This window comes from Sinohyriopsis cumingii, chromosome 2, assembly GCF_028554795.1.
Source record: "Sinohyriopsis cumingii isolate HCF-2022 chromosome 2, ASM2855479v2, whole genome shotgun sequence".
NCBI lineage: Eukaryota > Metazoa > Mollusca > Bivalvia > Unionida > Unionidae > Sinohyriopsis > Sinohyriopsis cumingii.
Window position 1 is genome coordinate 161,924,999 of NC_142962.1, and position 19,328 is coordinate 161,944,326.

General features: G+C 36.0%; 1 protein-coding gene across 3 annotated transcripts in view; it reads right to left on the reverse strand.

Annotated features, from left to right (window-relative positions):
- Window positions 1–214: 214 nt before the first annotated feature.
- The window catches only part of LOC149806226 (WD repeat and FYVE domain-containing protein 3-like), a 413,256-nt gene continuing 394,142 nt past the window's right edge, over window positions 215–19,328 (reverse strand). For all 3 annotated transcript variants that reach the window (XM_089951178.1, XM_089951177.1, XM_089951179.1), the window contains 4 exons: window positions 13,474–14,248; window positions 12,676–12,787; window positions 9,446–9,643; window positions 215–6,402 (listed from right to left, as the gene is read on the reverse strand). In XM_089951178.1, the coding sequence (XP_089807304.1) occupies window positions 6,276–6,402; window positions 9,446–9,643; window positions 12,676–12,787; window positions 13,474–14,248 (1,212 nt within the window). In that variant the 3' untranslated portion in view covers window positions 215–6,275. The remainder of the gene's footprint in view (window positions 6,403–9,445; window positions 9,644–12,675; window positions 12,788–13,473; window positions 14,249–19,328) is intronic.

Below are 19,328 nucleotides of genomic sequence, written 5' to 3' on the forward strand. Positions count from 1 at the left end.
TTATGACAGCCATATTGAATATGTTTGGCACAATTTTCATGTAGGACCAACTCATCGAGATGAATATGTGTGTTACATTTCATGTCAATCCTCCAAGTAGCATTTATAGAAGGAGTGGTGATAACAAATTTGTGCTAAAAGATGGATGGACAACATTCCATCCCATAAGCTCTTCTAGTCTAGTGGAGCTAGAAGGCAGACTGCATACAAGGTGTTTAATTTACAACTTTATTTGTTCTGGTTCTGATATTCTGCTGAATCCAAAGCAACATCAACACACACTAGATCTAGGAATATTCCATGACAAAGCCCTGTAATGGAATGTAATATGGGAAGAATGTTGAAAACAACTGTATATATATATATATATATATATATATTAACCTGACTGGATCTGATGCTGCATACATCGGCTTTTTTGTTACACAGTGCAAACAAAATGTGTTTGCTATACACAGTTACCCTAGCCATAGTAATGAGCTCTCAAATGCAGGGCATTTTCTTCAAAGGCATAAAATTACATTCTTATTATGCAATAAAAGCTCTTTACATGCTGCAGTATATTCGTTCTTTGTTTAGTCTTAGGCAATCTGAGTTATGTAAACACATCTTCAAGCACCTGCTGTAATCAGCTGAGATTTAATACACAAATGTCCAAAGTGATCTAATGGCCCATGAGTAAGAATAGTGAGATTGCATACAGTACTGAAGCTGCTGTCAAACACATGTCTTATCACTATATGCAATTTAAGCCTGCTGGACAGCTAAATTATAATCTAGTTTGGTACCTGGCTTGTACATATTGAATGTTATAATTTTCTGGAAATTAGACTTCAAGATTAACAAATATTTTCCAGCAATTTCCCACCAAGTTTAAACCAGGTACTCATTTCACAATCAAGTATTGCGTTTGATTGATTTAATCAAATAGAACCGTTTACTCACAACAATAAGCTAATAACATTATAGCCATTAGAACAGTGTCTTGACCATTAATGATCAGCTGGCAAGTCAAAAATGCCAATAACATTAAAACTTTCAAAAAGTCTATGTTTAAATCATAAATACTAAGTATGCAAGTCAAAAGTATTGGCTATTTTTCACCTTTATGCCAAAAACAAATATTATATGAAAACAAGAAAGAATGAACATAATTATGTCATGTGTACACACATTTATATTGCACAGGGAAATCCTATGGTATGAGAAAAGCTATTATCCACTAACAAAACTAAAACAATTGGCAGTACATGATAACAGCACATAACATAAAAAAGCTGATGCAATAACTTTGATTTAAGTCACATATCTGTGGTGTAATTTAAAAACACAATAAGCTTGATAATTTCAAACCAAGGTGTGTTTAAGTATTTTATATAGGTAAAAGCTCAATTCCAATGCATCATAAAAACAAGCCATATATACAATCACAGATTTTGAACTATGTTATATAACAAAGTATCCAAATTTTAAAATGCAATTTTCTTCATATATTCCATGGAAATAAATGACACAACATCAACGTTGTTCTTTGGAATGTATGACCCTAATAATTTACAAAGATATGACTAATGATTTCATGTGTATCAAACATTTCAATATCTTATGACCTATTGCTAGCAATATACGTTATATATGATTATAAACAAATGAAGGCTGGTATTCACTAACTTGCAACACATTATTGGTTATGTCATCTTGAAGAAATGGGAGCTACTTGCCTTACCCAAGGACACATTGGGGCAGCCAACCTATGTTGGCCTTCGTGTGTATCAAATATGTGACTCTTGAATTACAGCCAGACAAGTAATAATTGCTCAAAATTAGTAAACTCTATATCAGATCTTATAATCCAAATATTGTTACATGCTGAATCACAATTTTCCAGATGATGAGGAAATTCCTGACTTGAGTTTCGTCACTATGAAATAAGAAAACAGGGAACCTATAAAGGTCAATAATGGAGAAACTCATCAAAATGTTTTTTTTTATATTTTGTGCATTTTGTTGAACATTATATGCAGCTTAATAATCCTTTCTAACATTTATTCCATCAGAATTCCCCAAACTGACTGTGAAAATTAATGAAAAGTTAGTGTCCAAAATAGACAGCATTAATTCTCTCAACATTTCTTGGATTTGATTTGCTGTCATACTAGATCAAGCTGATTAGCCACTAATGTAGAAAGGTATCGACTGTATCATTACTTCAAGCAAAAATGACAATTCTTTGCAGTGATACAGTTACAATCTGCTATCAATAACTGAGAAAGGAGTATTACTTCAATCAAAAATGACAATTCTGTGCAGTGATATTTACAAACTGCAATCAATAACTGAGAAAGAGGTACTGTTTTCCTTTTTTACAAATTCCAAGATGTGCCAAAAAAAGAAATTAACATGATAAGCTTACAGGGAGACCTTACTGCTCATGCTAATTTATTTTGACCATGTATAGTTGTTGCTGTAGGATTTAATGCCATTTTTTAGCACACGATAGGCTATACATGGCGGCCAGTATTAATGGTGGAGGAAGAACCTGGGAAATCCCCGGAAAGAACCACCGACCCTCTGGGAAGCTACTGGCAAGCTCTCTCACATACCCACATTGGATGAATCCGAGACTTGAACCCACGCAGACAGAGGTGAGATGGAAGTGATCTGTAACGGAGAGTGCTTTAGACCACTTGGCCACCCTTGACCATGTATAGAGAGACCTTACTGCTCATGCTAATTTATTTTGACCATGTATAGACAGTAGTACATGTATTTTGTTCTGAGCAGGTGGAAAAAACAAATTTGATACAGTAGATGAATGTTGAGACCATCAAGCCGGTTCTATGATCATAAGCCACATCAAAGATGTCTTAACCCCGACCTGGAGAAAAACACTTACCGGGTACGTGATTTTGAACATAACAAATTTAATGTACACTTTAAAAAAAATATTATTACGCATTTGCCGTTTTATGAAAGATATTGCATAACCAACAGCATGTACATGTACATAACAGTTGCTAAGCTTATATATACTGTGGGGGGTTGAGCCATGTCTGTCCCCAGTTTCATATATGGATTTACTCTTTAGCTGTGAGTTTTTAAAAATGTTGTATGGGACACGTGAATGTATTTAATCTGTGTTTATAGGCTAGTGAGTATTCTTTACTTCTCAAATGAAAACTAGTGGCTCCTTTTCTTAAACTCTTCTTATTGAACAAACATTCTACTTTCAAACAAATTTCAGGGCAAATTTTACAGACTAACAGTAATTAAATATGTTCAAGTTTACAGAGAAAGCTCATTCATTTACAGCACATTAAAACTCTCTATTTTTAACTTTTTAAATTAATGCAGGAAATTACTGATGCATTGAACTTAAAGTAATAATCTAAGCATAAAAACTCAAAGATTTGGTCTCTTTCTAACATACAAACTAGATTTGTAATATTCATTTGGATATATTTGAACAAGAAAATTCTAAGCAATAATGCAGTATTGTTTTCTTTTCTTTATTTTCTACTTGTACAGTCATAATAATTTAACATGTAAACATACATTTCCCTCTGTGTGCCCTAATGATTTTGACAACATCATACTGGATATAATACTTCTAATGCTGGGTCACAATCAAAACAGCAGTATACCTGTCAAATTCTCAACAGCCAAATAGGGACATTTAATAAAAAATAGGGATCCTGGGACCTAAAATTGGGAGTTTTTTTGCAGCATTTTTCAAGGCTCATTTTCACTAAATATTTACCAACACACATGAAATTCTCAAAAAACATTTCTCTTCGTGATGTGCTATATTTTCTCCCTGGACGTGCACTCTTTACATATTCTGGTCTGCTGTGGCCAAACTGCATGACAGCTAAAGGTTTGTTTTAAGTAAACAAGCAAGAAAGCCAGCATGACTAACTAACAGTTAATCTTTATCATTGCAATTAAGAAAGAACCTGCCCTCTGACATAATTCAAAGAAATGGTATTTTAGTGAAAAAGTTAAGGCACTCCGACATAATTCAGAGAAACCATATTCTAGTGTGTGTGTGTTTAAGCACAGCAATCGATTAGAAAATAAACGTGTCCTATTTGGTTGTAACTAGCAGTGCCTTAATACAGTCTCAAGTTTCCATACATGTGGCAACTATTTTCCCCATGTTTTATATCCAACCTTATTTCGCAATTCTCAACTTGAAAGACATGATGATTTACGTTGTGGAATGTCTCATGGGAATTAAACATGGGAAAAAAAAAATTTCTAACTTGACATGACTCTGCTAACCTTGGTCTGGATTTAAAAAATTTAAATATAAGATTTCAGTGGCGAACTACTTGTTCTCTATCTCTCTCTCAATGTCAAACATTCTGTCCAAGATACTGTTGGCCACCTCTATCAACTCTAATTTCTTGGCCTAGATACCAAGAAATGCACATAAACTGCTTGACTTCACTAGTCTTATGCTAGTCTCCCATTACCCCAGTAGCAAAATATAACTGCATTTCTTAAAATTACAAATGTGCACTGGCATTTTTTAATAACTTAAAATGTATAGCAATAAATCATTCAGGACATTTTATAAGTGTATAAGTGGACTATTATTTAATATTTTAAATTGTAAAAGTGGTTCCAGGCTAGATGTGTGATACAGAAATGTTAGGCATGAATATCTGTGTTAGGTGCAAATCAGATAGGTAATCAATATTTTTACATACTCATTGTGTCTTACACATATGATCTGGTGTATGATATTGAAGTTCAATCTACATTCCACCAATAAATACGTTTTAAAATATTCTTAGAAGCACCGAATCAGCATGTATGTGTATGTGTTATGTTGTTTGTTTTAGAATTTAATTTATACACTGCAGCTAATAATATAAAAACTACAATACTGAATTCCTACTTTGTTCGAATGGGGGTGGGTGGAGGGAAAAAGTGCTCGATTGAAGAAACATATATGTCTGGACTTGATGAGAAATCTAAGTACTCAGATCATCATCTATTAAATTTCCACAAGTTTGCTGACTATTTAAAATCAACACTAAAATAATTCATTCAATATTTAGTGCTCTATTTTCAGTGGTGGGGTGGGGTGAGGCTCAAAGTATTCTAATGATTCAGTTTGATCTTCTTTTTATTTAAAAGATTCCAACAAAAAAAGTCTTTTTCCAAAAAAGAAAAGGTCTATCATAATCTAAATACTCAGTATAACTTTATAATATTTCATTTTTAACCTCTTTTCTAGTACACAGACAATATGCATTCACTATTAAAATAAGACATTTTCATTTCCCTATCAATGCATGACTAATAATACATGCAGCAATTACAGACTAAAAATGCACAAAAATGTAATGGAATCAAATGATTAGAAATGAACAAGCTTGGTGTACCTGGTGAGTGAGATCTAGATTCTATCAAGCTTATTTCTTCCTTCTCTTTCAACTTTTGATACAGAAAACTAAGTACCAGTGATTGTAAACTCTGTCCTCATTCTTCACATGACAGTTATAAAAGTGGTCTACAAACTGAAACAAGGATCCTCATCTGCAACTTGCAAAAACTGAAAGGATGTTGCTGTTTTTTTACAAAATCCTGTGATGTTTAACTTCATTTCAAGACCTTGCGAACAACTCCAACAAAAAATAGTGTTTGCCTCTACAACAACTATCACAGTTCAAGGCATGGCACTACCTTACACCTTTCTCATGAAATATAGAAATATTAATGGGCTGTGCAGTGAAACCAATCATAACATTTGGCCTTTGAAAAACATGTTGCAATACCTTTTTTGATTCCCCTTTTGATGGAATGACTTCTGTGCAATGTATCACTTCAGATTGTCAAAATATTTAGTGTTATTATAAAAGTGATGAGACTATGAAGCCAATATTTTACACTGACAAAACATCAAGATTTCTGCACAATTTCTTCAGATTGTGTGCAGTCAATATATTCCATCTTGCAAAAGCATGCAGAATTTGTACTGTCAATATATTTCATCTGGCTAAGTCTTTAGATTTTGTACACTCAATATATTTCATCTTGCTGAAGTCTTTAGATTTGTACACTCAATATATTTCATCTTGCTGAATTCTTTAGATTTTGTACACTCAATATATTTCATCTTGCTGAAGTCTTCAGATTTTCATTCTTACATGTCACACATCTGATGTTTACAAACAGTGTGGTGTGGCTGAGTGAAGATCTGATATTCCCGCTACTGAAGACTGGACACTTGTCTTCCTTAGGTCTAAATACATTCTCTGCCATCATCTTTTCTCTTTTGACATAATCTCTGAGGTATGTTGTGCTTTAAGGAAATCGTAGCAGGCTTGACATACTCTTACTGGCTTCCAAATACGCAGTCGCCGAATTTCTGTCTCAAAACGACTGCATCTGAAAACATTGTGACCATAATGCATTAAAGAAGCCAAATGGTTTTTTCTTAAGACTAATATAAATTGAAGTAATTTTATTTAACTATCATATTTTATGCTTATGGATAACGGAGACAACTCTAAAACTAAATTTGGCAACATATCTTTACTAAACTCTTGTGCTATATCAATGAAATATCCTTCTGTGAAAGTACAGATGACTGCATCAAATACTATGAAATGACTAAACAAAGAATTTTTATAAAAATTGTGATAATATGATGCTATAACTCTATGGTCTAAAACTATTGTTACAGAAAGAAAGCAAAACCAAACCGAGTCAAATTCAACAACTATTTCCCTTGAATGCAACTTGAAAATTTAAGAGAAATTACAGTATTGTGAATTAAATTCCAAACAATCTTAAATGTTCTATCACAATTCGAAAAGTATAGTATATTCAGAATGAATTCAGATATTGAATTTGCTTTACAGTCTTTTTGTATCACAAGGATAAAATCACGACTAATCCCGAAGTAGCATTTTATTCCAAAGTGTCCTTTGTGTAATTCAAATGAATAATTTAAATGATTCCTCTTTCTGAATACAGCTAAAACAATTCCACAGACTAATCATAGGATAGGGGTTAATAACTATTTTACCTCCTTCTTATTTCATACTAATTCCAGTTGACCTAAGACACAATAAATTGCCCAAAATGTGGGTCACAATTTCGCTCCCAGAACATTCTAAGCTTGTAAATAAGGCTAGACCTATTTTAAACTCAAATATCAGCAAACAACTAATTTATAAAACATGAAAGAATCAGGAACGCACACAAATCTATCTTGAATCATGGAAAAAAGTAAAGTACACAACATATAATAAATATACATAACAGTATGGTTAGAAAGATAGTCTTCAAACATTAGGATGAGATCATTATTATTAACCCTTAAAGTGCTAGCTGCGACATTAGTCGCGCTGTTGTTCGATGTCTCGTAGTGCTTGTCGTGAATTGAGTCGTTTTCCAGGTAAGCAACAATGTACGCATCCTATTACTTCAACTAGCCATGGCTGCTTGTAAAACTCTATTTGATTGGTTTATAGAGGCCCAGAACAAGCATTCCGTTGTACTTTACTATGCATTTAGTGAAGAAGTTTTACAAATACTCGCTTCTGAGAATGTGGTACCTAGAAAAAATTAAAATGGCTGACGCTTAATAAGATGGTGATTTCCTGCAACAAATACTGGCTTCTGATAGCGATCATGATAATGATTTTGAAGGATTTGAGGAGGATGAAATTACTGGAGCTGGCAAAGTGTTGATGGAAATACCCATGAGTGATTTTGAGCCAGGAACTGACTTGGAACTGGAGCCTGATGTACATGCTGGCTGGACAAAAAAATATGGCATGTCTGTCAACCCCGCATTCACTGGTAATTCAAAATTAAATGTTGAGATGGCAAATGCTGAACATATGGACTATTTAGGACTTTTTTTGATGATGAGTTATTGCATCTGATAGTAGATCAAACAAATCATTATGCAGATCACATACAAAGTTCATGGGGCAGACTTGAAGGAGAACAGTCACACGAATAAATGGCAGCCTGTCACACCTGAGCAGCTAAAACACTTTTTTGCATTGATTATCTCAATTCCTACTGGTCATGTGATATCAACCCCATACTTCAGCAACAAAAAAAGTAGGGGATAGATTTCTAGCTATTCTAAGCAATTTACACCTGGCAGACAATGAGAACAATCAAGATCCACCCAATGATTGAAAAAAATGAAGCATTTGATGAGGTTTATTCACCAGTTATGAACCTTAGTTTTGATGATATTAGAATAAATAACAAGTGAAAACTTCTCATGAACATTTATTACTGACTCTGGGGTCTAAACTTACCTCTGACATTCATGGAGTGGACGTTTACAAAACTTTTACCTTTTCTTTACCTGTGATTTTCACAATTTAGATATAACATTGTGCCAGACATTACATGTACATGGTTGAACTACTAAAGAATATAATATTTCTTAGATATATTTGAACTGTTCCATTAAAAAACAAATAAAAATACAGATGAAATACAATCATAACTTGTCACTTTACCTGTATTTGCACCTGTACATGCAAATATGTTACACTTACACAAGTGCCTTGATGCTAATCTTAAAATTTAGACATCCACCATCATTTTTCATATAGGGCTTGTGTATCTATTGTGTATATTTATTGAAATACATGCAATTTAAAAACTGCAGTTTTTTTTTTTTTTTTTTTCATCAAACAATTCAGCATTGAGGGATCTTGTACTGCAAAACAATACAGCACTTTAGGGTTAAGAGAGATGATCTACAGACAAAGAGTTACACTATTTCGAGAATTTGAGTGTCTGCAGGAACAGAGACCAAAAGTGACACCATGCAAACCCTTAAAAGCTGCACACTTATTTCTTGTAGCAAAATATTCTGGATTGGATACTTAAGTAAATCACAAACTCACCAACTAAGCACTTAACAATAAATCATTTATGCAAAATACACAAGCAATAAACAGGTGAAAATAAAGTCACATTTAATGGCAGCCCTTTGCCTTACTATTGTAAGATATAAATTGGAAGATCAGCCAAACAGTCTGCAAGATTATCTTTTAATATGTGTTGATCTCATTAATGCTAAAACTAAGGTTGGGGTTTGATCATTTAAGACTGTATTCCAATTCTGATCAAAACTGGATCATAAACATGGCTTCACAAGTGATAAGGATCTCAGTCAATTGGATGCAAGGTCACTTCAGTAAAATGAACAAATCTCTCTTCTTACCAAACTCATCCAAGATCTTCCTGACATCCCTATTTCAAGTCTGATCAAAATCAGATCAGAAATATGACCTTTGAAATAATAATAAGGCAACACCATAAGTTCATTATGACCAGGTGGGCCAAAAAATTCAGTTATACAGATTTTTTATCATTACAGCAGAGTGGTTTAAGTACTAAGTGCCTGGTTATTAAGCAGGGTTTTATAATATTTGATTAAAAAAATTACCTTGAACAGAGGACCTGCCCACAGTTCCTGCAGTGATGGCGGCGTTCTGCAAAGGAGAACTTCACCCCACACTTGAGGCAGCTGTCGGATCCCTCATCCTTTACCCAATGATCTGCCACCACCTTTCCTGGCTGATCTGTGACAGTCCAGCTGAAAATGCGACCTTTTCCATCCCCTACATAAACTGTCTTGTGGTCCCTGGGGAAATAATAGCCCTCATCATTCACAGATCTCTTTAGTACCATCAGCATAAACTGATTTTCATTGCTTTACAAAAGACTCACAACACTTGCATATCTACTAAACTGAAAAGCAACCTGATCTTAATTACAAACATTTCTATCTGATTCATTCCCACATATTTTCAGAAACCCTGCATTATTTTTTTCTGTAGTAGAAAAGAGAAAGCAAGGTTGTTTTGTCATTTTTATGCCTGTTGTAATCACACAAGCTAACTGTTAGAGAACCTTTGCGACAATGCTAGAGATTGGACAAAAATGCAAGGTGTGTTTACACTAACTTGTATAATTATCACAAAGAAAATGACTTCAAGACTGGTGTTGCAAGATAAAAGTTAACATGCCAAGTTAATGTTGAATTGAATGATCAATTCTGACTTGTCAATTAACACTGTGACAGTGGTAATGCCATGTAAGAAGAGTACCAAACAAAGTACATGGTTACCTTGTGTTTGACCTTTGAATCAAATCATTATGCTTTTTTGTCTCAATAAACAGTGGCAACCTACTTGAGAAGTTTGGTTAATGTATTTTCAGTAGAACTTACTATATTATGTAAATAAACTTATTTCCCTTTGAAGATTTGCAGTGACCCTGACATTTCACATTTGTTCTTTAGATGTGAAATTAATGAAAAGTCTTCTTGGTATCACTAATGGGAAACATATCTAAAGGCTTGTATGGTGGAGTTATGTCTAAGTTTAGCAGAGGTAAAGTTACTGTGTGCAAACCCTTTTCCAATCTCAGATCACTGACCATTACTGCGTGATGACTAACCTGGATATGGCTAAGACTGTTACTGTGTGATGACTAACTTGGATATGGCTAAGGCTGTTACTGTGTGATGACTAACTTGGATATGGGCAAGAATGTTACTATGTCATAAGTTACTTGGATATTGCTAAGGCTGTTACTGTGTGATGACGAACCTGGATATGGCTAAGGCTGTTACTGTGTGATGACTAACTTGGATATGGCTAAGGCTGTTATGGTATGATGACTAACTTGGATATGGCTAAGGCTGTTACTGTGTGATGACTAACTTGTATATGGCTAAGGCTGTTATGGTATGATGACTAACTTGGATATGGCTAAGGCTGTTACTGTGTGATGACTAACTTGTATATGGCTAAGGCTGTTATGGTATGATGACTAACTTGGATATGGCTAAGGCTGTTACTGTGTGATGACAAGCCTAGATATGGCTAAGGCTGTTATGGTATGATGACTAACTTGGATATGGCTGAAGAAGTTACAGTGTCATAAATTACTTGGATATTGCCAAGGCTGTTACTGTGTGATGACTAACTTGTATATGGCTAAGGCTGTTATGGTATGATGACTAACTTGGGTATGGTTAAGGCTGTTACTGTGTGATGACTAACCTGGATATGGCTAAGGCTGTCAAGGTGTGATGACTTGGATATGGCTAAGTCTGTTACTGTGTGATGGCTAACTTGTATATGGCTAAGGCTGTTACTGTGTGATGACTAACTTGTATATGGCTAATGCTGTTATGGTATGATGACTAACTTGGATATGGTTAAGGCTGTTACTGTGTGATGACTAACCTGGATATGGCTAAGGCTGTTAAGGTGTGATGACTTGGATATGGCTAAGTCTTCTGTTATGGTATGATGACTAACTTGGATATGGCTAAGTCTGTTACTGTGTGATGACTAACTTGTATATGGCTAAGGCTGTTATGGTGCGGTGACTTGGATATGGCTAAGGCTGTTACAATGTCATATTTTACTTGGATATTGCTAAGGCTATTACTGTGTGATGACTAACTTGGATACTGCTAAGGCTGTTACTGTGTGATGACTAACTTGGATATGGCTAAGGCTGTTAATGTGCAATGACTAACTTGGATATGGCTAAGGCTGTTACTGTGTGATGACTAACTTGGACATTGCAAAGGCTGTTACTGTGTGATGACTAACCTGGATATGGCTAAGACTGTTATGGTGTGATGACTAACTTGGGTATGGCTAAGGCTGTTACAGTGTCATAAGTTACTTGGATGTTGCAAAGGCTGTTACTGTGTGATGACGAACCTGGATATGGCTAAGGCTGTTACTGTGTGATGACTAACTTGGATATGGCTAAGGCTGTTACTGTGTGATGACTAACTTGGATATGGTTAAGACTGTTACTGTGTGATGAATAACCTGGATATGGCTAAGGCTGTTACTGTGTGATGACTTACTTTGATTTGGTTATGGCCATTATTGTGCGATGAATTATTGAGATATGGCTAATACAATTAATGTGTGATGACTTACATGAGTCAACACACTAAACAAGCTGATGGGAGAAACCTCAACGTCTCAAGGGATACATAAAGATGATTGCCCATAACACACAGAAAGCATGAGGTTATAAATTTCTTGTATATCTTTCTGACTCCCATATCCATGACAATGCATACATCAGAAAAACTGAAATTTCATAAAATTGTTTCATGTACTGGTTATTAATTTATCATTGTTTTCCTTTTATTTACATGACATAATTTGAATAAATTACTGAAAGCAGTCATGCAAATACAGCTAGAAAACAGATTACAAATAAATGCTGTACTATTTATGCCAAATAAGTGCAATCAATAACACTGAAACATTATGACTTGTATGTCATAATTCTTTCAAAAGTTTATTCTACAGAATAACATAGCATTGTATTATTAATTAAACAGACACAAGCTATGCTACAAAAATGTTCTTCTGTATCTTACCCTTAAACTCTGAAAATATTGTTTGTAACAGAACAGGAAATCTTTCTTAATGTATGGAATTGTGTACACTTTTTCACTGTTGTGCTTTATCATTGGTCTATCTATGAGACACAACATGGACAATCCATGATGACCACTATGACCGGTCTGTGACTAAAAGAGTGTGAAAAGATTAAAATCCACATTTTTAAGATGAATTTTCCATAACCCATGATGCGTGTACTGCATACTGTACCATTGTGATGACTTACTTGGATATGGCTAAGGATGTTATGGGAGCTGGATCTTTGTTGTCCTTCCTCTCATATGCTGTATGCATTGTCAGTTTACTACGGAACACAAGCTGTCGCTGCCATCTGAAACCTAAGCATCAGAAAAATTCTTTCTTTAATAACAAGTATTTGAAAATGTGAAATATTCTTTCCCTTTCCTTACATGGGTTAAAGGCAAAAAGTCATTTGAATTTATAAAATTTTAATGAGACATTTCAGTCTGAATACCGTGTTTAATAAATAAGCAAATATTGAGAATTTGTACCAAATAAATTAAGTTAAATTATAATCCCAACAACATGATGTGGATAAACAACAAATAATTGCCTTTGCAGGTCTGATGAGCTATTTACTGTACATGCAATAAAACTGTAGAATGACTTTATATTGTTTTGAACTAATAACATGTTATCACAACATAAATACAGTATTCTTATGGTAACACTAACGTTTCTTTCATTAAAATTTGGAGCCCTTAAAAACGATCAAGTCATCAGTCAATTGCATCTGGCATCAGTGTTTCTAGTTTAATGATTTACAACACTTAATAGGGCAATATTGTTGCTCAGAGGTGTGGTTTTAAATGTATGCTTGAGAAACACTAATTATACTTTAAATGACCTTCTGTAAAACAAAAATATATGTATTCACAAAGATCTGTTTTGAATCCATCCATGTTAAATCTTTCACAAAGGAAAAAGAAAATGGTTTTTAATTTATGAGGCTATTGTAAATGATCATTCAGTAAAGATTTAATAACACCTTTTGATTACTTACCGTCCCTCAATGAATGTTTTGATCTTGGTTTATATTTGTTGACAAGCTCCACTGTGGTTTGTGGTGCTTCTTTAATCTCGCTCTCCTCAATGATCTCAAACTCAGAAGGTGGGGATTTGTTTGGCTCCTGATCTGACAGCTTAAAATCAGGGTGACTCAGGCTGCGTTCCATCGCTGTGATGGGATCCACCACTTTGGATAGGCATGGCTCCGATGTGCTTGGCACCTGCATGTCACCAATGTTCATCTGTTCATATTCTAGGGCATCAATGGCTGTCAACTCTCCAGCCCCCCTGCTGCCAATCTCATCCCCAGGGTCCAAGTAATCTTCAATGGCTGCTGTTACCTCCTCCACATTACATAAGTCACTGGCACTGCTTGTTGTGCTGATGTTACCTTCGTCTTGTTCAACCTTGACAGTTCCTATATTCCCCTCTTTGTCCCCTATGGTGGCTGTGTCAAGCTCCTCTGGCTGCTGATGCTTGTCTACATGATGAAACAGGTGACTGTCACTATCCACAGATGAACCAAGCTCTGACTGCATCCTACTAATGTAGTCTGGATCCTTGAAATCTCTCAAGTGATTCACGGCATTCTGCTGATCTTCACCATAGCTGTTGCATGAATGCCTCCGTTCTGTCCTTAAAATGTCCACTGGGACACTAGCAGTATCCTTTTCTTTTGTACTTTCTAAGCAGGAGTTTTCTGATTCATCTTTATCATCCAGCCTCTTTCTTTTCTCAATTGGGACTTGCACATATTCAACACTCCACATCTGAAAAGACAAAAATTGATAATATTTTATCAACAGTACAATCTTGAAATTGTTTAAGTGAACTTCTATGTAAAGAAGATTTGAAGTAGTTCAATTAAAAATCATTCAGACAGATGGAGGATTATTTTTATTCAACTCCATTCAGTGTCACTTCCATTCCATATGTGATGAGAGCTATCAAGACTGTAAATGTTCAATGTCCCTTCCATTCCATACAGGATGATTACTATCAAGACTCTGTTCAATGTTCCTTCCATTCCATACAGGATGAGTACTATCAAGACTCCATTCAATGTCCCTTCCATTCCATGCAGAATGAGTACTATCAAGACTCCATTAAATGTCCCTTCCATTCCATACAGGATGAGTACTATCAAGACTCCATTCAATGTCCGTTCCATTTCATACAGGAGGAGTACTATCAAGACTGTAAATGTTCAGTGTCATTTCCATTCCATACAGGACGAGTATTATCAAGACTCCATTCAATGTCCCTTCCATTCCAAACAGGATGAGTACTATCAAGACTCTGTTCAATATCCCTTCTATTCCATACAGGATGAGTACTATCAATGCCCCTTCCATTTCATACTGGAGGAGTACTATCAACACTGTAAATGTTCAATGTCCCTTCCATTCCATACAGGATGAGTACTATCAAGACTCTGCTCAATATCCCTTCCATTCCATGCAGAATGAGTACTATCAAGACTCCATTAAATGTCCCTTCCATTTCATACAGGAGGAGTACTATCAAGACTGTAAATGTTCAGTGTCATTTCCATTCCATACAGGACGAGTATTATCAAGACTCCATTCAATGTCCCTTCCATTCCAAACAGGATGAGTACTATCAAGACTCTGTTCAATATCCCTTCTATTCCATACAGGATGAGTACTATCAATGCCCCTTCCATTTCATACTGGAGGAGTACTATCAACACTGTAAATGTTCAATGTCCCTTCCATTCCATACAGGATGAGTACTATCAAGACTCTGCTCAATATCCCTTCCATTCCATGCAGGAGGAGTACTATCAAGACTCCGTTCAATGCCCCTTCCATTTCATGCAGGAGGAGTACTATCAACACTGTAAATGTTCAATGTCCCTTCCATTCCATACAGGACTAGTACTATCGAGACTCCTATCAATATCCCTTCCATTCCATGCAGGATGAGTACTATCAAGACTCCATTCAATATCCCTTCCATTCCATACAGGATGAGTATTATCAAGACTCTGTTCAATATCCCTTCCATTCCATACAGGATGAGTACTATCAAGACTCCTTTCAATATCCCTTCCATTCCATGCAGGATGAGTACTATCAAGACTCCATTCAATATCCCTTCCATTCCATACAGGATGAGTACTATCAAGACTCCATTAAATATCCCTTCCATTCCATACAGGATGAGTATTATCAAGACTCCTTTCAATATCCCTTCCATTTCATGCAGGATGAGTACTATCAAGACTCCTTTCAATATCCCTTCCATTCCATGCAGGATGAGTACTATCAAGACTCTGTTCAATATCCCTTCCATTCCATACAGAATGAGTATTATCAAGACTCTGTTCAATATCCCTTCCATTCCATACAGGATGAGTACTATCAAGACTCCATTAAATATCCCTTCCATTCCATACAGAATGAGTATTATCAAGACTCTGTTCAATATCCCTTCCATTCTATGCAGGATGAGTACTATCAAGACTCCATTCAATATCCCTTCCATTCCATGCAGGATGAGTACTATCAAGACTCCTTTCAATATCCCTTCCATTTCATGCAGGAGGAGTACTATCAACACTGTAAATGTTCAATGTCCCTTCCATTCCATACAGGATGAGTACTATCAAGACTCTGCTCAATATCCCTTCCATTCCATGCAGGAGGAGTACTATCAAGACTCCGTTCAATGCCCCTTCCATTTCATGCAGGAGGAGTACTATCAACACTGTAAATGTTCAATGTCCCTTCCATTCCATACAGGACTAGTACTATCGAGACTCCTTTCAATATCCCTTCCATTCCATGCAGGATGAGTACTATCAAGACTCCATTCAATATCCCTTCCATTCCATACAGGATGAGTATTATCAAGACTCTGTTCAATATCCCTTCCATTCCATACAGGATGAGTACTATCAAGACTCCTTTCAATATCCCTTCCATTCCATGCAGGATGAGTACTATCAAGACTCCATTCAATATCCCTTCCATTCCATACAGGATGAGTACTATCAAGACTCTGTTCAATGTCCCTTCCATTCCATACAGGATGAGTACTATCAAGACTCCTTTCAATATCCCTTCCATTCCATGCAGGATGAGTACTATCAAGACTCCATTCAATATCCCTTCCATTCCATACAGGATGAGTACTATCAAGACTCCATTCAATATCCCTTCCATTCCATACAGGATGAGTACTATCTAGACTCTGTTCAATGTCCCTTCCATTCCATACAGGATGAGTACTATCAAGACTCCTTTCAATATCCCTTCCATTCCATGCAGGATGAGTACTATCAAGACTCTGTTCAATATCCCTTCCATTCCATACAGAATGAGCATTATCAAGACTCTGTTCAATATCCCTTCCATTCCATGCAGGATGAGTACTATCAAGACTCCTTTCAATATCCATTCCATTCCATACAGGATGAGTACTATCAAGACTCCTTTCAATATCCCTTCCATTCCATACAGGATGAGTACTATCAAGACTCTGTTCAATATCCCTTCCATTCCATACAGAATGAGTATTATCAAGACTCTGTTCAATATCCCTTCCATTCCATGCAGGATGAGTACTATCAAGACTCTGTTCAATATCCCTTCCATTCCATACAGAATGAGTATTATCAAGACTCTGTTCAATATCCCTTCCATTCCATGTAGGATGAGTACTATCAAGACTCCTTTCAATATCCCTTCCATTCCATACAGGATGAGTACTATCAAGACTCCTTTCAATATCCCTTCCATTCCATACAGGATGAGTACTATCAAGACTCTGTTCAATATCCCTTCCATTCCATACAGAATGAGTATTATCAAGACTCTGTTCAATATCCCTTCCATTCCATGCAGGATGAATACTATCAAGACTCCTTTCAATATCCCTTCCATTCCATGCAGGATGAGTACTATCAAGACTCTGTTCAATATCCCTTCCATTCCATACAGAATGAGTATTATCAAGACTCTGTTCAATATCCCTTCCATTCCATACAGGATGAGTACTATCAAGACTCCTTTCAATATCCCTTCCATTCCATGCAGGATGAGTACTATCAAGACTCCATTCAATATCCCTTCCATTCCATACAGGATGAGTATTATCAAGACTCCTTTCAATATCCCTTCCATTTCATGCAGGAGGAGTACTATCAAGACTCCTTTCAATATCCCTTCCATTCCATACAGGATGAGTACTATCAAGACTCCTTTCAATATCCCTTCCATTCCATGCAGGATGAGTACTATCAAGACTCTGTTCAATATCCCTTCCATTCCATACAGAATGAGTATTATCAAGACTCTGTTCAATATCCCTTCCATTCCATACAGGATGAGTACTATCAAGACTCCTTTCAATATCCCTTCCATTCCATGCAGGATGAGTACTATCAAGACTCCATTCAATATCCCTTCCATTCCATACAGGATGAGTATTATCAAGACTCCTTTCAATATCCCTTCCATTTCATGCAGGAGGAGTACTATCAAGACTCCTTTCAATATCCCTTCCATTCCATACAGGATGAGTACTATCAAGACTCCTTTCAATATCCCTTCCATTCCATGCAGGATGAGTACTATCAAGACTCTGTTCAATATCCCTTCCATTCCATACAGAATGAGTATTATCAAGACTCTGTTCAATATCCCTTCCATTCCATGCAGGATGAGTACTATCAAGACTCCATTCAATATCCCTTCCATTCCATGCAGGATGAGTACTATCAAGACTCCTTTCAATATCCCTTCCATTTCATGCAGGAGGAGTACTATCAACACTGTAAATGTTCAATGTCCCTTCCATTCCATACAGGACTAGTACTATCGAGACTCCTTTCAATATCCCTTCCATTCCATGCAGAATGAGTACTATCAAGACTCCATTCAATATCCCTTCCATTCCATACAGGATGAGTATTATCAAGACTTTGTTCAATATCCCTTCCATTCCATACAGGATGAGTACTATCAAGACTCCTTTCAATATCCCTTCCATTCCATGCAGGATGAGTACTATCAAGACTCCATTCAATATCCCTTCCATTCCATACAGGATGAGTACTATCAAGACTCTGTTCAATGTCCCTTCCATTCCATACAGGATGAGTACTATCGAGACTCCTTTCAATATCCCTTCCATTCCATGCAGGATGAGTACTATCAAGACTCCTTTCAATATCCCTTCCATTCCATACAGGATGAGTACTATCAAGACTCCATTCAATATCCCTTCCATTCCATACAGGATGAGTACTATCTAGACTCTGTTCAATGTCCCTTCCATTCCATACAGGATGAGTACTATCAAGACTCCTTTCAATATCCCTTCCATTCCATACAGGATGAGTACTATCAAGACTCCTTTCAATATCCCTTCCATTCCATACAGGATGAGTACTATCAAGACTCTATTCAATGTCCCTTCCATTCCATGCAGGATGAGTACTATCAAGACTCTGTTCAATATCCCTTCCATTCCATACAGAATGAGTACTATCAAGACTCTGTTCAATATCCCTTCCATTCCATACAGGATGAGTACTATCAAGACTCCTTTCAATATCCCTTCCATTCCATACAGGATGAGTACTATCAAGACTCCTTTCAATATCCCTTCCATTTCATGCAGGATGAGTACTATCAGGACTCCTTTCAATATCCCTTCCATTCCATACAGGATGAGTACTATCAAGACTCCTTTCAATATCCCTTCCATTCCATACAGGATGAATACTATCAAGACTCCTTTCAATATCCCTTCCATTCCATACAGGATGAGTACTATCAAGACTCCTTTCAATATCCCTTCCATTCCATGCAGGATGAG